Raw genomic sequence first — 24,178 nt, forward strand, 5'->3', positions numbered from 1 at the left:
GATGCAAGACTGAGTGAGAGGGAACCAGGAGGTGCTGGAGGCAAAGGAGGTACTGGACTGGGAGGGAACCGGTGCGTGGAGCAGCGTGTGTCCAGGACTGGAGTGCTCTGGAGGGAATACTGATATTGATTCAGCCACGTTGGCAGCAGGTCAACAGGTTCCTATTAATGGACGTGGCCTTGGGGACCATGGGCACCACAGCCCAGCGCTGGCACCTGTAGATCCCTCTGCAGCACAGCTGATAGAGACGAAACCCCTTCCCTTGTGTTTACGAAGCACTGGTACCAGAGGCATCCTAGGACTTCCCACCTACTGTGGTCTTCGCACCAGCAAATCCGTGTGAAATTGATGACTGCCATCTCCAGACTCTACACTGCTCTTCAAAGTCTGCGAACAGGACCCAGGCAAGTGAGCCTTTACTAAAGGAATTCACTCTGCCAGCAAATATTCAGGGACAGAAACAAGAAAGAACAGATGTGTGCCTTTTTTGCCTCTTTGGGACTGGGCAGTAAGGGTTATTGCATAGGGCTATGGGACGTCGGATGATTGAAGTCAGGTCGAAGACGAACAGAGGCTATGCTGGGCGCAGTCACAGGGAAATGCAGAACTGGATATCAAGGACCAGTGGTTTTCTGTAACAACGCTACCTCCTGGGCTGGGAGTACTAGAGGAATAAGGTAATCAACGGCTGTTTGAGCTGAAGCCCAGAGCAGGTCCGGACAGCTGTTCTGCAAGCAATGCTCAGGGATGCTGTTCTCTCACAGTTTCTTCTTTTTTTCTTTTCTTTAAGGAGTTGATTAGGCAGGTTTGTACTGCGCTATCATACTGTCTGCCCTGTAAGATAACAAATAGATGCTTGGATAATTTCACCAAGGGAGAGGCAGGATAATTGGGTTTCGTGGCATTTGCGAACCTGTGGATCCAGGCCTCATTTCACAGAAGGCATGTAAGTGATTTAGGCGGATGCTTATCACAACAGACTTGATCAGAAGTGGGTATCTCTGCTGTGCTTTTCTCAGCCAAGGGTAGCTCCATGGGAACTGGTAGCAAGTTACAGTGACGAAGAGCAGGACTGGAGGATCGCTTCCAAAAAATGACTAATGTGAAAGAACTCTCTCTTGCTCTGCTCTCACCCCCGTGGTGTTATATTCTGACATTAGATTTCAGCAGGCGGAAGCAGGTGATCGGAGGCCGAGGAAGGGAAACCTCATCCCTCAGCATAGGTGTCTGGTGGAACGTTTGAGCTTGTCAGATATATCCAAGTTAATTAAAGGCTCTCATTCCAAGCTGCTCACAGACGCGAGGCCCAGGAGCGGGCTCCGGATAGATGAAGACAACATATTCAAAGGCACAGGTTTTAGCTAGAGACTTGGTCCTGCCTGACCAATGGAGTTGGAAGGATTTACAGGCATTGCCTGTAAACTTCCGGCTAAGATACGAGGCACAGGAGCAGATTTCACCGTGAGGCTTGTTCTGCAGCCTTAGAAGAGGATGTGCTGCAAAAGGATTTCTCATTTTACCTAACCGAGAGCAGGATTATGAGCCGTTTATGCACTGTGGACTAGTTCTCAGCATCCAGCTGCTGTTTCAGAAGGATGTAGGTCTTCCATAAGACCTGTCTATGCCAGCTTTAGTGGATGTCTCACACCCTGGGTGTCCCAAGGGGCAGTATGCACCCTTTCTGCTACCCTGAGTTCCTATGGGTCAGGTTCAGCTCTGTATTCAGACACTGGGATGTCAGTGTCTGCATATAGGCATCTCAGTGCATGCTGGGTGTCTAAACTCCAGCTGCAGACGGTGATGATCTACTCAGTGCAGTCGGTGGAGCCTGGAGAGTGATGCAGCTCAGCCTGAGGTCGGTGCCTACCTGTTAATATGTGAGTCACAGTCTAGGCTCCACCGTCCATGTTGAAGAGGGCTTGAGGCAGTTTGCACCCTAACCAGAGCACTGGAAAATGCTACTAGCCACTATTTTACTTGCTACTGGATATGCTGATTCTAGCAAAGGGAAAAACACCGATAGATTTTCCGCTAATATTTTGGAAGGATTTAGCATGGTCTCAGTAAGAGCAAGGCTTTGTATTCTTTTCATGGGGGCTTCACCCAAACCCTTTCCTGTCGGAGGAATGAAGTGGACAATGAGGACATCCTCAGAAAACACATACCCCTTCTCCAGCGCATGCATGGTTATAGAGTTTCCAGCAGGAGCTGCCCTTTCTCCTCCCTCCTTCAGCCCGAGGATGTCCGGGACTATGTAGGTGTCCTCCACCCTCTTCTGCCCAGTGCAGGGCTCTGCGGCAGCCGCTGCTGCAGTGGGAGAACCTATTGGGAATGAGCCGGAGATAAAACAAGAGCGGTAGATATGGCCTTGAGGATGTGTTGTATGTGTTGCAAAGTGCCATCTGACAGCAACAGGTTTGGCATAATCCTGCAGCACCATCTCAGCAGGCATTGCACGCCCACGCAAGCTCGTGCTATATCACAAGTCACAAAACACATGCCCACAGGTTCATTCGTGCTGTAAACATACTGCTCAGGCCTCCCGCTGCATTAGACACCCCAAACAGAAGAAAAAAAAAAACCCATGCATGCGTTAATGGAAATGTCTTCGGTCACAGAGACACCACATGGGGATTAAGGGCACACAGCTGTGTACCTTTGACATTCAAAAATACAACTTTTCAGCCTTTGCCTTTTAGAAGAGGATTTACCCGCCATTAAATGACCTTAAATGCAAATTGTAGTCATCAGCAACAGGGCTAAATAACTCCAGAGTTAAATGAAATATTTAATTCTGTGTCAAAAAAATTTCTCAAGTTCATCTGAAGTGGAAATTTCAGAATTATTTAATGGGAAAAAAAGCATTTTTGTCCGGTTTGCTGAATTATCTCCTCCCTCCTCCTTACCCTTCTTCCTCAGTTTTCCTTTTGGTCACTGAGCTAAAAGTCAAAATATTCATACAGTCCCAAGCCAGCATTTGCAGAAGGCTTGCAGCAGTTGTGTAGAGAGTGGCCAGCCACCCCAGCAGTGCATTAGCATAACTCTCTGGGGTGATAACGTGTTTGTCAGCACAACCTACTCTTTCTTCAGAAGCTCAAAGGCGGAGTGGAGAGGGGAGAATTATGTTCTAGAGGTCTGCACCGTTATGTCTGGAGTGACAACACTCTTTGTTTCAACATCACGAGAGGCAATTTTAGAAACTCGTCCCACATAGAATTATGGGCAAAAGCATGTTCAGTACAAAGAGGAAAACAGTAGTGTGAAGTCAAAGGGAGCTAAATACCAGACTTAGCAGCTACTAGGAAACCAATTAAAATGTAACCTAGATAAGATTATGTGACTGTGGAGATAGTACAGATATGAGCATGAGTAGTAATATCCTGGGGCGGGGCGGCGAGGGGGAAATTTGGTCAGCCAGGAACAACCGCAAGAGTGGGTTAGGGTGGTTTGAGTCAAAAGAAGTGACGGATGTTGCCTGAAAAACACGCTTACAAAGAGAAATTGCCTGACCCAAGGTGCAGCACTCGGTAAAGCTGACTGACCTAAAATTGTTCACCCTGTGAGCTTGGCTGATTCTTGCATTTGTATTTGCACAAGCGGAATTGGAGATGGGAGGCTCAATGCTGAATGAAGTTGGCTTTTGTAATGATACTGTGCTTCAAGAGCAGCAGTAAACGATGACCTGAGTTTCCACAACTCTCATCTTAGTACACTGAGGAACTGAGTGTCCTCAGATCTGACTTCTCCATGAAGAAAAAAGTCCGTAGAAGTCTAGCAGGATCCTTCAAGGACTCGAGCTTGTGTATTCCCAGAGCCCGGTGGCACCAGAGGTAAAGTCCAACCTCTGGAGTAGTGACAAGCCTAGGGACAGACCCTGAAGGATTCACTTTGGGTGGCATCTCTTTCTGATGGCTCACGAGCAGGGAGCTCAACTGTAAGGCAGAGGTGCTTTCTTTGTCCCTTGATACATTGTTTGTATTTCACTTGAAACTTTTCTTAAATAATTCCTCCTCTGTCACCCTGTCCTCTCTTTATCTGTGTTAGTCTGCTCCTCTTGCATCTTCACTGTGATGCAGAGGAAGGAATCGAACCGTTACAAAATAATAACGGTCATTGTACCAATCAAATTTGATAAGTGTTTTGGTAAGAATTTTTAGCACTCTATGGATAAGATCTCCCCAATCGTTTATACTGGGCATTAACGACTCAGTGCGTTGAAAACTTCTCATGCAATCTCATCCCAACAAACTATGTTTATCCTTAACAGCTCCCTGTCAAAATGAATGAGAAAGACTGAAGGCTGCAGGGCGACTGAAGAATGAGAGGCAACAGTCTTAAGCTACAACTAGGGAAATTTTTGATTAGATATTAGGAAAAAAAATCAAGTCAGAGTCCTCAGACAAAGAAATAAGGGTCCAGAGAGGTGGTGGAATTTCTGTTCTTGGAATATTCAAAACTCAACAGCACACGACCATGAACAGCCTCAGAGGTTGGATCTGATATTAAAGTCGGCCCTGCTTAGCGACAACTAAGTTGGAGAAGAGTTGGACAAGATGACCTCTAGAGGTGCCTTCCAACTTAAATTATTCTGTGATTTTTACATTAATGTGACAAAGATATGTAAGTTTCTCCCAGACTTGCCACCACGTTCCCTGCTACCCTGTTGGCTTCATTGTCTGGGTCGGGGGGCTTCTTGGAGCGGATTGTCATTTCCAGTTTGGATTGGGGTAGTGGGGACTGCTGTGCACCAATATGTATCACTATATCAGGAAGGGCTCCCAAGTCCAACAGTATGGACATATTCAGTGTGCAAGATCTAGGAAGATATATAGATGGATGTATATGTACATACGTACATAAACACACACAGAGACACACACAGACATACATGTAAATAGAGAGAGAGAGAGAGAGGAAGAAGCATCAATGGAAGCTGTATAGAGAGACCCGAGTGCTCCTCGAATGGCTAGGTCTTACTGAACTTACTGATCCACAAAGGCCTTGGCCAAGAACTTGGCCATTCTGATATTCTTAGAAGTCGCTAGCTTTTAGCTAAATGCCTCTTTTTATGCCAGAATGTCTTTCCAAATATTCCCAGTCCTGCTGCTTCATGCAAGCCCCACTGCAGGTCTTGAAGTAGGTCTTTTGAACATGGGATTGATTTCAACACATTGAGGGGAGAGGAATGGGGAGAAAGAGAAGGAGAAAATTCCAGGCTGGAACCATCTGGCCTCAACCTCACACCCCTAGAAAATGACCGTATTTCTGTCTAGTGAGCGAGACCCCCCTTACCCATGTGTAAGTCACTCTTTTCTCCACGTTGGCTGTCTATCTTGGTCTGGGGCAGATGAATCCAAGGGAACTGCCTACTTGACAAATTTATCAGCTGTGAGCGTCATGCTGAACTTTCCAGACACATTCATGTCTCTCTGAAAAGCTACTCCCTGTGTAAAGTGCCAGGGCTAAAAATAAGCATAGCAGGGATGTGATGGCTTCTAGCTACCCAGTATGAAGTTGATGGGACGTCCTGCTAAGGAGGCACCCAGCCTTGTGTCCTGGATACAAGACCCGATGTTTTTCCATCCTAGTCACTGCTTTCCATGGCGTCTAGGGACAACGTATTTGCAAAGTGTGGACCCTCTGAACATCTACCTCACCGTCTAACTCCTTCAGCTTTCACTGTGGCATCTGACTGGAGATTACCTTGGTGCTGACTGGTCAATTTTGGGGAAGCACTCAAGATAAAATAGTTCTTTCTTCCCCTGAGGACCACTGGGGACTTGCCAGTTTTAGTTCACTTTGGAATGAATTTTGGGGCAATTTCTACTTTCAGGCTGCAAACAAGGAAGATTTCAGTTGCATGTGAAGGTTTATAAAATTGTCTTTTCCCCAAACCCGTACCAATATATGGGAAGGTGTCGGTGGGGGCGTGCAAGAACAATGTAGGACTCTCTGAACCAAATACAAGAGAAGGCAAAAACCTCCGACCATCCCTGTAGCTGGATGAGGGACTGAGGGAAAGATATATTTTCAGCAAGCCTTCTGCAGCATTCCAGATGTTTTACTTCTTTTTTTCCTTTGCAGAAACTTGAGACTCCATTTCCAAAAGCCCCAGATACTTTTGTCTAGGGAAATGATTCAGAGTGCAACAAATAAGTTTCCCTAAATGTGCAGATTAGGATTCCGTGGCATCGGGCCGGCAGATAGAAGCCTACCAAAAGAATTAGTGCAATAATAAACAAGAGTAATTGTGTTGGATTGGCTTGATCCCTCTGGATTAGACACGTGTCTTCTTTTCCTTAACTTTTTTTCTTGCCAGGGACTCCCCCAAAATAACTCTCACTCTCCATCAGAACACGTTGTCAGTTCTTGTAAGTTTATCATAGGTTTCCCAAAATCTGGCATTTTTCTTTCAGGACTCCACTCCTGAAGTCCTGTGGTTACCAGGGAAGCCAGCTTTCTTTCAAACCCCAAATTAAACTCCCAGTCCTCATGGCTGTGGAGAAAAATTAAACCTGGCCCAAGTCTAACCTGAAGTCAAATATAATATGATATGATATTTTTATTCCTGCTGTCCCAAAAGCAAAATAGGGGATCACGTTTTATAGACTTGATTCTGGACTGTTGATCCAAAGTAGTTACCAGGAGCACAGGGAATGTCTTAGGTTTTAAAACAGTGTTTGGTGAATTTGTGAGTGAATTTACACCTACAGCAGCCTTGAAGATACTCTATACTCTGTTCCTGTATCAGTACAAAACAAGGTCCCCTCTCCCAGGTTTCCTCACTTCCAGGGCACAATTTGCAGCAGTCACTGCTGTTTCTGTGTCAGTAACCGGACAGTGAGACCAGAAACAGCAGCATCCTCCATTCAGGAAAGCAAGGTTTTGCAACGGAGATACAGATCAGGGAAGTACAGACAGCATCAGTATACAGATATGGCACTATGTAAGAAGTCAGATTTAAAGAAAAAAAAAAAGGATCATTTAATAATGAAATGCCAGCTCTTGTTTCATTAGTGCAAAGGGTACTGTGCTGCTTATTTCTGCAAACTCTCCATAGTCCCCCCTTACAGTAGACAGCTGTACAACCACCTTTGCCTAGGTCATTCAGGAGACTGAGGAAAGAGGCCTGGGATTTTGTTAGACTGGGAGAGGGAAACAAGGTGGAACCAGGGACAAAGCTCACCAGCGCGGAGCTGTGCATGGGAGACCTGCAGAGCAGCGGAGCCCAGGTGGAAGGGAGAGTGAGGGACCTGTGAAATGCCGCAGATGGCGATGAAGGGTCACAGACCGCTCCTAGTACTCAACGTAGAGGAAAGCAAGCATCGTTAAGAAGGCGCAGATTGAAACTGAACAAAAGGTGGTGGAATTTCAGCAAGTGCCTTGTGCAGCTGCAGACCTCACTGCCACAGGACCTCTGGGAGGTATGTCTGCAAGAAGCAAGGAGAGACAAATGGGAAGGAAAACCCTGCCAAGGGCTGTGAAACTCAGTGGCACTACTTGTGGAGCCATGAGCTCCAGCAACCTGTTGTGACTCATGGGAGTGCTTTAGCTTGCTTAGCTGCCAGGTAAATCTGCCCCGTAGCAACTTTCCTTTGTAGGCAGCAGAAGGGCTTTGTGGCAGGCAGGCACCTGCTCCATATTGTGGAATGGGAGAACGACTGCCAGAGTGTGTTAGGGAGCTGATGATATGCTGACCACAGCAAAGGGAGGCAGGAAAAGCTTCAGCAAGGCTCCACTTAGCCTTTTACCATGATGACATGCAGCAGCAAGGACCCTTGCTTCATGCCACAGACCTTTTCCACCTTGTGGTCCCTGTAAACCTTCTCACTCTTTTTCTGCACCATATCCTGGCTGGTAGCCTGCATGCCTCACTATCAACTGATGTTGTGACTTGCTTGTGTAAATCAGCGTAATCCCTTGGAGTTCGGCGGCATTATGCTGATTTACTTGCGTACGGGGTCTGGCCCTGCTGCTGTATGTGATTTAAACAAGCTGTTCCTCAGTTTTAGGCATAAGCTAATAAACAATGCTTGACATTTTGGAGAAGCTCATGTTCACTAAAAAGCATTTCTTGTTCTAGCGGACTCACCCTCGTCATTTATTCACTTAGTTCCTCCGCATGCTTTCTCCTGCTCTCCTGATCTCAGCTCTGTCCTGTAATCCTTCCATTAGTCTCCTGACCAGAGATTTTATTCTGCATGTGAGCTAAGTCTTTCTTGGTGCCCTCTCAGGTTCTTTCTGCACTTTCTCTGCAAGTATCTTCTAAGTTAACTCTCAACGTATGTTTGATTATCTACTGCCAGGTAGGATGGAAGCCTTCAGGAAGAGCCATCAGGATTGGAATCTTGATAGCAACATCTCTCCCACTGAGATGCAGCTCCCTTCTTTCTATCCAGAGGGCCAGTATCTCGTGCATTTTCAGCATCGTGATCTCCTTCCTGTTCAGTGAACCCAAGTGCCTCATGCAGCTCACTGATCTTGACTGCTATGGTCAAAGTGTAGGAAAGAGACCACAGGAGTGGGTTAGGTTTATGTGCTCTAGAGGTGTTATGAGTAGAAAATAATTCCTACTATGCAGTAGTACTTCCCAACTACAGCCTAATTCATGGCTTCTTGCCAGCAAGAGATCTTTTGTGCCAGATGAGCCTTCCAGCACATAGCCCCAAATGGTGCAGTTGATCACATTGGAGGTGCCATTGCTCAAGAGATTGACTTGTATCCAGAATGATGCCATGGCTCCTCTAAAGAGGTTAATCATAGTGTGAGGGCAGGTCTCTTCAACTTCTGGTGAGATGAGGTGTCCTCCAAGAATTGGTTATTCCTTCAGGAGAGGGGAAGGGCCACAGCAACACTCGCGGAGACTTGGAAATGGATTGACAACTTATAAAATCAAATGTGAATTTTAAAGTTGAAAGGGACCTTCTGTTTAATTCCTTCTGAAACTAGTATGAATTGTGCGTCAAATAGGAGTGAGTAGCCTTTAAAAATATGAGTTTCAAGTTCCTACTTTACGATGGTGATTTTGACACTTTGCTGTCTCCCAGTCAGGCCATAAGGCATATTCAGCAAACATTACGTGAGAAATTCCAGCACTGGGACCGGTATGTATGCTCCAGATACTCACTGAGACTAATTAGCTCGGAGCACTGGCTACATCCTACTGCATAGGTGGCCACAATTCACCACTTGATGAACCCTCTTGCCCACACACATGCACACAATACAGCTTGAAATGCAGCTTGCGATACACCTGCCGCTTCAAATAAATCATCTACCATTGTTGCATGCAGTGTTCCTCCTACAGACAATTTATATAGTGGTGCATATAAAAAACAGCTGTTAGCACTTTGGCAGCTATCAATCCTTCCTCTTCTCCAAAGGGGTATTGCTTCCAAACAGACATAGTTTGGGTTTAATTTCTTTTTCTTGCTCAAAGTTTGGCTGCTTAAATGTCCTCTATTTTCCATGAGCAGATGAAGGTACTTCAGTGGAGCTAATATTACTTGTTAATCTTTGTGGCATTCAGTGTAGCACAGAGAAACGGAAAATTCTTTGCAGCTTTTGTTCTTTGAGAGAAGACCAAAGTGATTTGCAACTGCCAATTGCTCAGCCAGCTGCAAACTGAGAGTCCTACTTCTCATGGGAAAAAAAAGGGCATGTTTTTATGTCAATCTAGATCTCTCGTTTAGCTCTCTTTGATTCAGTATCCCTATCTCCCTTCCCAGATTCACCTAGACTGCATTTAAGGGCATTTGAGGTCTAATCTGTCCCAAGCTGGGTTGAACCGTTGGTTCAAAGTGAAGAAAAGAGTTGAAGGGGAGAAACCATCTCAACAGTGGCACTTCTATATTCTCTCACTATTCTTCAGCATTGATGGGGGTAGAATGGTTCATCTCATTCTTGAACACATTCAGTGACTACCCCTGGCTGGGCAGAGGCAAAGTTTTTTCCTTTAGCACTGCAAGCTCCCCCTGAAAACAGAAGATGTTCAAGCTAGGGATATGCTTAGGTGCTCACTAGGAGAAGATCACGTTTATGGTTGGCTGCCCCTCAAGGCAGAATGCATCTAGCCCACCTCTGCTCCCCCAGCTCTTTGCACCACCAGTCCATTGCGGGAAAACTTCCCACTCTGCTGGTTATGCTCCTTTCTGCTTCATGGGCAAGATTATCCTGCCTAATTAGTTATCCTCCATACAATCAGCATGGGATTTACAGCTATGCTATCCTGACTTCACCCATTAGCATTAATGATGCTGCCCATTAGCAGCCCAACGTAGTAAGCCTGTTACACAGGCTTGCCCAGAAGCCTGTGGGGTGTGCATAAAGTCACACTTGGTCTGGCTGACGGTGCCTGGGAAGAAAGCAACTGAGTGCTGTGGAAGCACCGATGTGCGAGTGATGCAGGCAGTAGGTGGCAGCTGGTTTAACGTACACAGTTTGTTTGCAGCAGAGGGAAGGCCTTGATCTGAGGTAGGACTGCAGGAGGGAAGAGCCACCATTAATTTCAGCGTAACATAATAACGTAATAAGATGATTTCATGCATAACGAAAATTGAGAACTTAGGTGTGGAATTCGCCAAGCCATTTAATTTTGGAATAAATAATTTTTTTTGGAGATAGGGAGAGCAATAGGGGGAATGAGCTGAGGCCCAAGGAGAGCTTGAAAGTACTGAGCAGACTAGCAAGTGGGCGTGACATTCAGTAAAAGTCCCTGCAAGATTAGATTTTAGTGTGATTACGTTTCATACTCACGAAGAGCGGCATTTACTCACGCCTAGTTAAAGATCTAGTGCTCTCTGAGGGCAGCGATCCAGGGAAGCGCCCTGCATTGTTTGTGCCTTGCTCGACAACAGCATCACATTGCTGTGAGTGGAATGAGGCGCCCCTCACGACATCGATACCGTGAGTGTATCAGGTGGCATGAGAGCATCCTTCAAAATAGCCACCGCAACCACATTAGCAGAACAATAGAACAAAGAGGGCACCACACTTTGGGACAGGGATGTGGGCTAGAGAGGAAGGGGCGGTTTGTCCGTTTGGCCTTTTCTCACTGCATCACTTTCTGTCTGCAATTATCTATTGCATTCTCCAGTCGACATGTAGGGGCAGGGCCAGAGATATGTCTCGCACCCTCTTACTCCAGTGAAAGTTAATGCAAATGAAGTTGGGAAAACTCAGTTTTAATGTGAGATGAGGGGCAGGCTTAGACTTGCTGAACTGCAATACACAAGCAACTTTATCTGTACGGCTGGCTGTTTACCTGCTTGTACTGGGGCTCAAATCCTCCACGCTGTGCTTGGAAAGAACTGAGGCCAGGACATCTGGAGGTGGATGAGCTTCCATGTGCTCAGCCCTCCTCTTATATCCATCTAGGTAAATGAAAGCTTGGCTGAAAGCAAAGGTTTGGGCTATACCTAGCCTGTCTCTCGGGAGCTTCAGAGTTCAGATTTATATCTGCGAGCAGAGCTTGCTCGTATGTAGAAACTGGGAATGGGATGGGCGTCGGGAGCAGGTCTGACACCAAATCACGCTGTCGTGGCACTGTAGACAAACCCTTGCATAAATTTGAGGAAGCCTGTAAGGGTGAACACCTTCTGTGATATGGGTGTTCTTCCCAAGGTGTTCTTGCTGTTATTGGGTTTCACTTGAAAGGATAAGGAAATCTGGGATGCCAGTTTAGCGTTACTTGTTTGTAAGCGAGACAGCAACTGGGATGAAGTTTGCTGTCCTAGGTTTCTGTATCCTGGAAATTATCAAGTGGGATCAAGACACTCAATCTGTATAGTAACCCATCTCAGTCACAGGCCAAACCCATGGAGCTCCATCTGGAACAGGTGTTTGTGCAACTGCCTTTGGTCAGCAGCGTTCCCACTCCTTGCTGCTGGGACTGAGCACTTTTTGAAATCAGGCCAATCATTCAATGTTCATCCATCTAAAAAAGCAGAAGCGGTTACTCCGTATTTCCTCTGTAGTCGCTGGCTGGTCAGCCAGGCTGGGAACGTCAGCACGCCTGCACGAGCAGCGTGGCGTTTTTCTGAAAGTATTGCTGGAGTGCAAATGCTGCTGGGGAGGTGATACACCATGCACAGAGGATATGCGACATGCTGAATGGAGGGGAAAGGAGCTTTTTTGCCCAGTTCTTCCTCCTGTGTGCAAAGCATAACGTTTCACCAAAATAAATGCCATGACTAAACACTGACACGCTGACTCTTAGAGCAATGGCCTTATACTTCAGCTGCTGTAAATCAGCTTAATTCTTTTGACGCACTTAGAGCTAAACAGTTTGCATGGGAGACGTTTTTCAGCAGTTGAATTAGCATGTCTCCAGAAGCTACCATCCAGAAGGAGGCAGAGATGTGAAGTAACTGGTTTTGTTCCTAGCTCTCCCGAAAACTACAAAGTCAACCGGGTTATTTAAGCCACCTGTGTAAGGTCTCCCCAGGGAACTGCCTGAGACATGCTAGCAGCATGGCTCACTATTATCCTTCTGTACCCTTAATGGGTGGGAGGATCTCATGAAGCCCCTTCCTCATGGACCCATAGGAATGTGTAACCCGTGCTCATCTAAGAGTGCCCTGAATGCATCTGGAAGCACTGAGGCCCATAGGCAGGGAATGACACAAAATAAATGTTTGTCAGTTTGTGAGAATCAATAAAGGTTTCTTTTTATTTTAATTCCCTTTTTACATATACCTGTGGTTTGTCGTTTTTCGCTCGTTACTTTGGTCCATACAGAAAGCCGAAGTGGAGGAATGTAAACCAAACGCCTGCTTGACGACGCACACAAGGTAATGTCCCCATAACACACAGAAAGAAATCACAGTTTTATCCTTCAGTTTTTCAGTTTTGTCCCTCTTCTGAAGTGAAGCAAGGTCTTAAAAACACTTCAATGAAAGCACTCGGGTGGGAGGGGAAAGAATACACCCCGGCTCCTTTCCCTCTGCTCAGACTAGAACAAAAGGAGCCAATACCCTGAAAGCAGATTCGCTGGACAGAGCCTAGCAGACCACTGGGACTGGCTGGATGTTTTCTCTAATGCCCAGACCTCCTCACTTCTGGTGACCGTCATGAATGACTTAGTCACCCTGAAGCTGCTGAGAAGAAGCAAGGAGTTTTAGCAGCAGGTCTGTCTCTTTGTGCATGTCCCCGACTCATGAAAATGGCAAGAGGTTGGCGTAGTGTATCCGAACATGGAGATGGGCTGAGAAACAGGGTAGGATTACGGTGCTTGACTACACCTCTCCTGCCACCAAATAAATGACTTTCCACCACTGCAAGCTCTGCCTCACAAAACCTATCCTTTGAGATATTTCCCCTGTAATAGCAAGTGACCTCTTGTTCGTCCTCCCCTAGAGCCCTCAAGGAAGAGTGCTTAATTTAGACAGAGGAAAATAAAAAGGTAAAAGCACAGCCTGGCAGGAAACATCTAGATCCATATTTAGAAGGGCTCATGCCTATCATAATGCTCTGATTTAAATAGATGCTGCTTTCTTGGTGAAGTCATTGTTTTCCTCTTCTGTTTTTGCAGAAGCCTCTGCTGTTTTAGCCTCTTCTGCTTTACCTAACTTTTGCACTGTTTGGAGAATGTCCTTCATTTGATTTTTTTTTTTAAGCAGCCTTCCACATGGACATTGTAGCTGTATTTTGGAGGAGGTAGGCCCAGGCATTTGGAAATGCAGTGGACGGTAACTACTCCCATTCACCTCAAACATTTTAATCCCACGCCTTCTCTTAACCAAACATCTATCGTGTCCTAAATTGCCACATCTAGAAGCTGACCCCAATATGAAAGCCATAACTTTGTCACTCATGAAGCATTTCAGAAGAGGAGACTGCCGTTCAGAGCGTCTTCTCCCTTTTTGTCTCTACTTTCTGGTCCTATAGTGCTATTTTTCAAAGACAAAGAGCCACCCTGGAAAATACGGGAAAAAAAGGTTTTGGGGATGGAGGGAGCGTGAGGTTAGTTGTCTGAATCATTATCCTTCTCCTTTTCAGAATTTATATGTGAATGCCACTCCATGGAAATCAATAGACATTTTGGTGACAGTTTTCATGGGTCAGGATTTCATCCCAAATTGATGCCAACACATCTATGCTGTTGTACTCCCCATCGCTAGCCCAGAATGATTAACCCTCGGTCTCAGGAAGATAATCAAATGCCATCAAATTCCTCAGTTCATATGCCAGCAAAACAATTGCCAATTGCTGCAGTCACGGGGAGAAGCTGCTCTGCGGGAACCAAGAGAAAGGTATCTGAATCCCAGGTTCTCATGCTGCGGTTGCTCTAATGTGCCCCTTTTTATCTGGCAAGAAAAGGAAGGAAAAAAGTGCCAGTGTGGATGAAGAAGAAGAGAAAGTTGTATGGACTTTATTAAAACCCTCATTTGGTTTTTCAAGACAGCCTCTGTTTAGAAGAGAGCTTAGTTGTGTATTAGAGTCCACCTCTGTCAAATCTGTGCTGGACAGGGAGGCCTGCCTGAAAAATAGCCAGATTTTAAGACTCCCTAACTACTAATATTCGTCTGGAGCAGCTATTCCTTAATTTTTTCTTTTGTTCCTGCTCCCTGTGCTCTTAGCCAGACTTGGAGCTGATTTCCAGCCCTGCCCTGCCTCAGTGGAGTCTTGCAAATCCATTCTCAATTCGGACAAACCTTTTGCACTCTGTTCTTGAAAATACTGCCTTTTGGCTCACTTACTTACAAAACCGTGCTGCTGCCCATCAGTACTGAATGCTATCAAGACACACATTCAGGCAGCTGGCAGCCCTGGATGGGTGCAGTAGCTACGACGTGCCACAGATGGAAAGGCAACTCAGGGCACAGTTGTGCTCGTGTGCCCTGGAGCGGCACTGGTTTATCAACCTAGAGAAGGACACATAAAACACCTAAGCAGATCGGTGCATCGAACTTTGGCTATTGACATCGGCAGCCCTTGCTCTGGAAACAAGGATATTTAATAGCTGGGTACCAGCTTGAATCCCAAACCCTCTCAAGCCAGCAGAAAGGCATTGCTTGAGCTTTGCAGGTCATCCTGAATGACTCAGGCTCTTCTATGAGATAAAACATGAGCAAGTTCAGTTTGAGGCTGAAGTGCTGTGCCAAGATTTGCAAACCTTTCCCTCGTCTGTGGGAAAGGTTTCACAGGAACCTTGTTTGATTTTTATTTTAATGCTCCCCCGTGACTTGCATTAGCTTCTCACATTCTTCTTCCTCCTTGCCTCCCAAATCCTGGCAAAATGTTGAGATATTATCTTGAACTTTGTAAACTGTGGGGCTTGCTCAAACCTGGGAGCCAGCAAGGAAACTTGGAGGATCTTAGTTCGCATCCAAATAGGACAGAAAAAAAGAAAAAAAAGAAGGAGGCTAAGAAAAATCCTTACTATTTGAAATAGCTGAGTATGGTTGAATGGCCACAGCGCATGGTAGTGAGGAGAAAAGACTAATCTGGACAAGAATAGATAAAATGGGATTGTTTTATGTGATGGATGCTGCCTTGGGTGTCCTTCTATTTAATCCCAAACAGGAAGCCCCGTCTCTAATTCTCTGCAGAACATTTCTGTAGCTAGAGCTGGAAGCTTTATTTTAATTCCATTATGCAAATTGCACATGAGTCCTTAACAGTCATATCTGTTTTGTCCTGGCATTAGACCTAGTTAACTTCAACTTCAGCGGAGTAGCTCCTGCCTTCTGCCAATGAATGTAAAAACAACCTCAGGTTTGTTTCTAACTGCCCTGCCTCAGAGACCAGCTTTGAATGACTCCATCTGATTATTATATCTGTTCTGTCCATCACAGACAACTCCTTCCGCTCCAGAGAAATCAGAAAGCCAGACACTATGCAGAAACCATCAGAGCGCTCACTAAAACCTGATGAAATAAACAAAGAATAACTTATAATTATTGATTTATTGTTTATAATCATTCATAAGTGTGGCTTAAAGGCAGCAGGTCCTTTTCTCATGCTCTGTGCCCTTTCCTCATAAATTCACCAAAGCTAAAGACTGTTTTGCACAGCAGCGTTTCCTCTCTACCAGGATACCTGCTCTCTGAAGCCAACGTGATAGGTAGTGTGTGACTAAAGTATTATGCAGCTGATCCAAGCATATCATGTTCCCATTCTGATACTCTGGATTGGTTTTATATTGAAGAGTTGAGATTGTCTTTTAATAACAGAGTTCTTTTTATAGGTTTTTGGGGATTGTTTTGTAGGGCCAATTTGGAAAAAGAAAGATAAGTGCAGAGAAGATACTCCAACCAACCTGAGTCTGGGATAGATATGGGGTATGTGTGTGTCTGCCTTGCTGATGTCCTTCACCTGGCCTTCTACCCACTGGGAACAGAAGCCTCAGAGATCTCATTGCTGGTCCTATCTCCTCTGTACTTCTGGGCTGTCACGCAGCCTAGTGCTTCACCCAGTGCTACAGGTGAATGAGGTACGTGGGAGAGTCTGCTAACCTGCAAAAAGACCAGCTGAAACTGCTGGACTCTCAGTAGGAAAACCCTGCTCTTAAATCTCCAGAACAACTTACAGACCAAAGAGACCATCACTAAATAAAGAAGCACGATGATGAGAAGATCCTTTGTCTATCACGAGTCTTGAAATTGATAACTTGGGGCTAACAGCCAGGTGAAGCACATTAGCAATGTTTTTGGCTAAGACTTTCAGCACAAGACTGCTGGTTTTGATTTAGCTGCGCTTGACATTTCTGAGCTTTGCTGGAGACCGAAAGCTGGCTGTGCTCAGGCAGAGGTGGAGTGCCCATGCATGTCTCTTCATCCCAGCTCTTTCGCAATGGCCTTTGGGCGATTTCCTGCAGAGACGCAAGGATCACAGGGAAAGGCCACTGAGACTAGATTTCTAGCTCAATATTTCTAGGCAGTTGAGCATTTTTAGGAAAAAAAAGTGTCAACCTACATCTACAGTGCCAACAATTCACCTCTGCTTTCTTTTGCTGTCCCAGCCTTTGCTAAGAGTGAGTTAAGCCTGAGTTTTGATTTTATGGAAGGCCAAAAAATTGGTTTGAGTGAAACAGGATAAAGTCAATAACTTCTATATAGGTAGCAGGATTTTCTGCTTCAAACTAGGATGTTATTTTGGCCCAACAGTCTTTGTTGTCCAGTAGGTTCAGCCTGTCAATTCTATGGGCAAAAATAGGAAAACTGCTTTCAAATGAATGCCCACAGAGAGGGACATTCCTTCTTTTATTTATACAATTTATGAATCATCATATTTTCCAGGCAAATCCAGGGAGCCCTGGCCAATGATGATGCAAATTTATTTATAGGGTCTTTTGCAAACTCATTTCCTTTACAATTTAATATTCTTCTCATTTCAAGATACCCTAGAGGAATGGGATATAAAATCTACTCTGTCTGGAGAGTTGCACTGGATGCTTGAAAAGCTTTGTAGCTGGCCAGGGATATCATATATGTCCTCCACTTACTCTGCAGAACACTTACTCTGCAGAAAAATCAAACAGCAACTCTGTTCCAGCATGAAAGTCATTCAAGAAAGTCCATTCCCCTAGACATGCCTTTGGGTGCAACATGATTTCTCCCCTAGCAGGCCCTATAAGGGGGGAAGGGACACAGAGAATATCTACGTTAACCTGCCTAGGGCTTGGAAACAGAACTTCCTGACCTGCCAAGTAGTTTACAGCTTGCAGCCATCAGTGCGATGCCTACTTGTGACACAGGATATATGGCTGAGGAAGCAGATACCAAACCCTTCCAGCTTACCCCAAGGAGTTGGAACATTCTGCCCCAGGGTTTTTTTCCTCTTGTTTCCTCTTACAGCTAAAATGGCATCAAATTCAGATCAGCCCCGTGAGGGTGTTCATTCGCATCAGGAGGGAATAATAACAAATCAGCTCAGTTTTGCTCTGTCTCAAAAGGTTTTGGGCTCTTCTTTCTTTGGCTCCCTGACTGAAACCTCAATACTCAGGCTGCCTTTTGATGAAAAACCTCTCTTCTGCCAGAGCACAAGTGATGGCCTTTTGCCAGTGACTCTGTCTCCTGATGCTACCCATGGACAGAGAACGGAGAACGTCAGGAAACTGCAGAATCCAGGGCAAAGCAATGCAACACCTCGCAATACACGTTACTGCAACAGGCCTTTTTATGACAAGGCACAGACTGCTCTTCAGCAAACTCATGGGCACCAACAACTGGAAAATATGTGCATGTGCCAGTAAGAAGCGGTGTTGCAAATGCAAAGACTTCACAGATTCATGCAACCTCTTCTTTAAAGGTCAATACTTAAAGTGCTTTCTCTCATTTCATGCAGTCCTATCTCAGGTGAAAAAGTCATTGACCAGAGAGATTCAGCTGAGTTAAGGGACACAGTGATAGTTCTCATCTTCAGTAATCCTGCTTGAAGCTTTCAATGAATTCTAAGCAGAAACTGTGCAGAAAAATCAGTCAGTGAAAGAGCAAGAAAACTAAACTCATAACTGGGGTTTCCTAATATTTTTGAAACATCACATTCTGAAATTTAAAACCTTTTAAGCCAGCTGTTAAATTGGTCAAAATAATAAACAGGAGTAGAAATTGGAGGTCTTCACACAATTATTTTCATAGTTTAAAAAATGAAAAATTCTTACCAGCACTGTTCTACATCTTCCAGCAAATGGTCTATAAACAAACAAATGAAACCAATCTCTGACTGAAGAGTTTGATTTTGGGGGAATTTTGTCAGCTGATTTGGCTCTAATTTGTATCAGGCAAGAAGAACAAAGTTGAAGGATGCTGTAAGAGATAAGAAAAGACCTGATCTCATCTGAACCAAGGCAAAGCCATTTGCAGAAGGTGTAAAAACCTTCATCTGCACACATCCATGTGAAGGTGAAATAACAATGCTGCCAAAACTCACCCTCAGGAAACACGAGGCTGAGGAACATCAACAGTTCTGTGTCTGGAAAAGAGGTAGATAAAACAGGAAGGGCTCACAAGGATAAGTTGACTGCATTGCTGTACATGGGAATAGAAAAGGTGTTGAGCTGGACACGGGGCTCCTTGGCAGAAGCCCTTGAGATGAACCTGCCAGACAGTGGCATTCCCTGCCCAACCTCAACTTCTCAGTGGTGCTGGAGAAGAGAGCACCCATCAGAAAGATGGGCAAGGAGATTCCTCCCGAAATGAGCCGGTCAGCTGGGGTGCCACGGTGCACAGCCTGTCTCATGCCAGCCCAGCAGACTGAGAGAAGAAGAGAGAGCTGTAAGAGGGTCTGTAGGACTTCTGAGTGTTTCCAGATACTTTACAACATGGGAGGGAACAAAAGGGACACAAAGCTGACACCACGGAGAAGGGAAAACTTGAAAAATATAGACAACCAACTCCCTGGACCCTTTGCCTCCTTCTTGAAGCGAGTTTGAGAAAGTCTCTTTGCTTATGTGCTTTTTGCACCCTGATTCCAAAGCCATCTCTCTCTCTGTTCCTCTGTCCCATATTGGACAACTGGCACGAAAGAAAGCTGTCCCACTGCAGGGTTTGCAGCAGTCACCAGATGAATCACAGAGGAATGCATCCTCACCTCACCACTTTCCTGTTTTCTGAGGTCTTCAGGGCTACGTTCACACTAATAAATCAAACAGGCCTTGGTCTCAAAGCTCCCATCAGACCCCCTTCCATCCGTCTCTACAGTCAGGGGAGTCAGAGTAACCCAGGCCGCAGGTCAGATCTGATGGGGCTGAGCTGTCCTTGAGAAATGTGAAGATCTCCTGACGATGGAGAAAAGTGACAGCTACTACACCCCAAATCTAGTGGCTTTGGCTAAGTGCCAGAAGGACCAGTCTGCTTGCTCCGCCAGGGAAAATCACAACTGCAAATTGCAGTTCCTCCTCTGTTTCAAGACAACACAGGTCTGATCCCTTCCTCACTAAAATCAGTAGAGGATGTCCTTGGGTTGCTAGCTGATAAATCATGGCCTGCACACTCAGTCAACAGTTCTCTCCAGTCTTTGTTATCTGCGTGGGAAGGGTAGGAATAGATTTTGACAAATGTGCAATCTGCCTTGCCTTAAAGGCAGACTTATTCTCCTGCTTTTGGTATTAGCAGTTTCCTAATTTTTACATGAAATGTTGTTCATGCATATGAACACTAAGAAAAATAATCTATTATGTATGATTTGTTATTGAAATGTTCAGGAAAAGATTTCTTCCCCCGGTTCATCCCTTGTGCATGTAACTTTTGTCCACATTAGAGCAACCGGAACAATTTTTAGGCATTTAATCTAAGCAATCCGGTGATGAATGCATTTAAATTTATGAGGGGTGTTGTATTTATTTATAAATAATTTTATGGCTTTTGCTAATTCCTTGAATTTTGCTAAGCGATTTTTCAAACATGTTATTAATCTTGAGCTCTCTGTAACAAACACAAGTAAAGAGTGAGTCACTGGTGTTCTTTTTTGGTCTTTTTTGCTTTGTTCCAGCAGGGAAACGATACTAAGAAATTTCTTTGAGTGAGAAAATCAGAAGGGCCATTGCATCTACTTGGCAGGATTTAAGCACAACGTACTTCTGAAAGGGGGAAAGCCAGAGCCAGCATACTTAATGTGCTTCTCTCTCATCGGCAGTTCAGCTGCATAGGATGCTAAATAACGCAGCTGTACATGCTCTGATGGCCAACTGGTGATAGCTTCTGCTCCCTTTGATTCCCTCCAGAGGCCATGCCAGCATCTGTGAGGAAAAGGCAAGCAGTGGGCTGACCCAGACTTCTGCAGAGCTGGCTTGCTCTCCATGCCAAACTTTCACTCGAGCTGACTTCTCTTGCGAGATTACTTAACTTCCCTATAGTACTGTTGTTCTTACTGTCATTATTATTCATAATAACAGCAACAACAACAATGAGAGCATGGAAAAAGGTTATTCTTTGAAAACTGGACTTTTCAATAGCTGCCATTTGGTGGTAAATGGTTAGGATGAGTTTTGACTAATTCTAACTGCACAAAACAAGAAAACAAACGTTGCAAACAATTACTGACTTTTAAAGACCAGTTTGGTAAGTCTGCAGTTGGTGGAGAGGTGCTTCAGTGCCTGACAGAGGTCTGCCTCTCAGCCGCCACATCCGCTCCCAGGTCTCAACCCAAAACTCAGAGATGTCAAGGGGAGTTTTTTTTTTCGCTTGACTTCATTGGGCTTTGGATTAGGCCCCAACCTGAGAGACTATGTAAAGAAGATGTGGGATTCGGAAAGCAGGGCCAACCTCCCAACTGCTTTTCCTGGCCTTCTTCAGAGTTTTGGGGAAGTTAGACCTTAATTTGCCCTCAGAAGATGACAAAGCTGTTTCATGTGACTGGCTGCATCTCAGCAGCGCTGGTTTGTGTGACCCACCAGCCAGCTCTAAAGATCAGGATGGAGACTAGATGTTCCCATAGACCCCAACCACATTCTAAAGGATTTCTGCAAACTCACACAATGCCTCTTTCCGATTGCATTTACAAACAGCCAGGTGAGGTCAAGAATACCTCAGCTCCTGGAAACTTGCGAAAAAGAAAAGAAAAAGAGCACCATGAGCAGCTGGCTTTTAAAGAGCAGCAAGGGAATAGCAGTGTTACGACAGGGGCTCGAGAGAGGATTCGGGCTGGCTCAGAGTCCTTCTGCTGGGGTAGCACGTGCTGGACTAGGAAGTTTGGTCGCTGTTCCTAATTGCCCATCTCCAGGCCGTTCTGAATCATGCTTGGAAATTGGCAAGGACCCATCGCTAGATGCCCAGCTGGTGTGAAATGGCTTCAACACAGTGCGCTGCTTTGTCAGCCAGCAAGGGCTGTACCTCTTTGATGCTGCAGAACACCAAGTGTGTCAGAAAACGACCTTTTGGCACACCCTGCCAAAACCACCAGCCAGGGAAACTGTGCACAGTGACAAAATACTCCTGGTCTCTCCTTCCTGTAGGAAGCAGGCATTTCATTACGCTCGTCCCTTTTGAGGCAACCACAATAGTGGTTCCTTATCTGAACACCTTGGCGAGCTTGGTACTTTGGTTGAAGCTGCATGTTTACACCAACTGAGAATCTGGCCCAGTGTACTGGTGTGCACGTCTGACTAATTTGATGACCAAATTACAAAGAAGGGTAAAGTTAGAAAGATGTTCAGAAGATGACCCTCCATGAGCAATCCTGACGCTTTTGTTCAGCAAATTGGCCTTCAGATCTCATGAAACTGTCTATGTATCTGGCAGATCATGCTTCTGGGTGAAACGGGCAGACTTCCAAAGGAGTCTCTCTCTTCATGAGGGTTTGGACCAGTGAGAAACAGGAAATTTGGAGAGGAAAATGAAAAGCAATTTAAAGATTTTAAAAAATGACTGAAAGTTGTTTTCATGAGCGTCCACAAGAAGGGAGGGCTGAGTTGGCAATCCTGATTTTAGCCACACACACACACAAGCACACACATGCTGAAGGTCTGCTGATTTCCCTCCTTGCCTCAACTCACTTTGGAGAAAACAGGGTGGGCCCCTCTCTGCTGCTAAATCTGGAAGAACGAAAATGTCACACATTCTGATAACCACATTTTCCATCCTAACATTGCACTGGTTTCTGGCTTGCTACTGGGGCTCAGGTCAGGGAAAGGAGAAATCAGTTCTCTGCCTGCATCCAGCAGCTGTGATCTGTTAGTCCTGCCCACCCCAGAGGACCGTGTTTTTAATAACTATGATATCGTCCGTGGGAAGAGCATGCCCCAAGTGATTGGTTGTACCAAGCTGCCCACGCTGTGTGCTAGGCTGCATGAGCAGGCAGCTACGGCCCCTGGGGGTTATATGTGTGTTACCAGACAGACTTTAAAAGCAAAGAGCAAACCAAACCGAAGCAGTGACAGCGATGCCCAGGGTGGCTTGTACCCTTGCAAGAAGATGGCACTGTACAATTTCCGCTAGACTCTTGCCCTACTGGGTGAGACTCTCTTCCTCCTTGGCTGCCAACGCTCTGCAAGAGGTGAAAGGACCATGTGCTGCTGTGCAACCCTCCCTCGCAAACTCTCAGTATCTCTGTTGTTCGGCAGGTAGCAAGGCCCGCAGGTCTGGATAGCCCTGCCTCCCTTGACACCAAGGAGACTTAGATCACTGCGTATATGTATGTGATCAACAGCTGGCCACACTGGTGGCTCACTTTTTTTCCCCCATATAACTTAACCTCTTGTTCCACGGAACAGAGAAACTGTATGGAAACCCTTGGCATCCAATGCGTGGCCTGATATTCTTTTGCCCACTAAATGCTCTCCAGGAACCTTTTTCATCCTTTTTGCTTCTTCTCCTCCTCCTCTCTTTACATCACTGTCTCTCTTTCTTCTTCAACAAGTACTGTGGGTCTGTCTCCATCATAAAGCCCCGAGCCGTTCAGGTACTCCTCATCTTTGTTGTACTGCTCTGGTCCAGAAGAAGGCATAGAGTTTTCAGAAATTGAGCCATTTTTTACATAACCTGGCAAATTCCGATGTCCATTGAGGGTCCCTGGTATAAGTCTCGTATTGAGATGGAGGGCAAGTGCCCCTCTTGTGGCTACATTTGTGATGCTGGTGTGGGAAACCATTGGTCCATAACTGTAGGTTGTGCTCCCACTTCGTGCTTTCCTTTTAAAGTCAAGTGCTAATGTCCACCTGCTCCATGACTTCTTTATTTCTGCTTGGACCTGAAGAAAAGAAGAGACAAGCAGAGGGTGAAGCAGAAGGTGAGTGGGAGGAAAGAGGCACAGGGAGTCATCAGAAGGAGGTAGTATCCATAGACAAAATGGGTGAGGCACTTTCTGGAGGATGAAACTGGAAGGAACAGTAAATTCCTGTTCGAGCCTGACAAAAGCCCTGATGGAGACTATGAAGACTTCACTGGAGAAATTTAGGAAGGAGAAAGTTGAGATAAGATCTATTCCGCAAATGGCATGCATTTCATCTTGGGTTTATGTTTAAGGCCCTAATCAACCTATCTGTAATTACATTTCCCCTTAAAATAAAAGTTAGGTCAAACCAGGCTGGGCCATGAAAGTAGCTTTACTCTTTCCCAGTACGCTTGTGCTGGCCCCCTAGTTTTTCAGTTTGCAACTACAGGAAGAACTAAAGTAAACAGATACAACTTGGGAGCTGCCTGAAAAGTAAAGCATGTCACTCTTGACACAAGAAAAAGTCAACAAGCCTTAGATAAACAAGAGTTTGCTGATTAGGTAGCAACTTTTCTTCTTGCCACGG

General features: G+C 45.4%; 1 protein-coding gene across 8 annotated transcripts in view; it reads right to left on the reverse strand.

The window, feature by feature from the left end:
* Window positions 1–12,642: 12,642 nt before the first annotated feature.
* The window catches only part of PTH1R (parathyroid hormone 1 receptor), a 142,807-nt gene continuing 131,271 nt past the window's right edge, over window positions 12,643–24,178 (reverse strand). For all 8 annotated transcript variants that reach the window (XM_068934051.1, XM_009684146.2, XM_009684145.2 and 5 more), the window contains one exon: window positions 12,643–23,628. In XM_068934051.1, the coding sequence (XP_068790152.1) occupies window positions 23,266–23,628 (363 nt within the window). In that variant the 3' untranslated portion in view covers window positions 12,643–23,265. The remainder of the gene's footprint in view (window positions 23,629–24,178) is intronic.

Source organism: Struthio camelus, chromosome 2 (assembly GCF_040807025.1).
Source record: "Struthio camelus isolate bStrCam1 chromosome 2, bStrCam1.hap1, whole genome shotgun sequence".
NCBI lineage: Eukaryota > Metazoa > Chordata > Aves > Struthioniformes > Struthionidae > Struthio > Struthio camelus.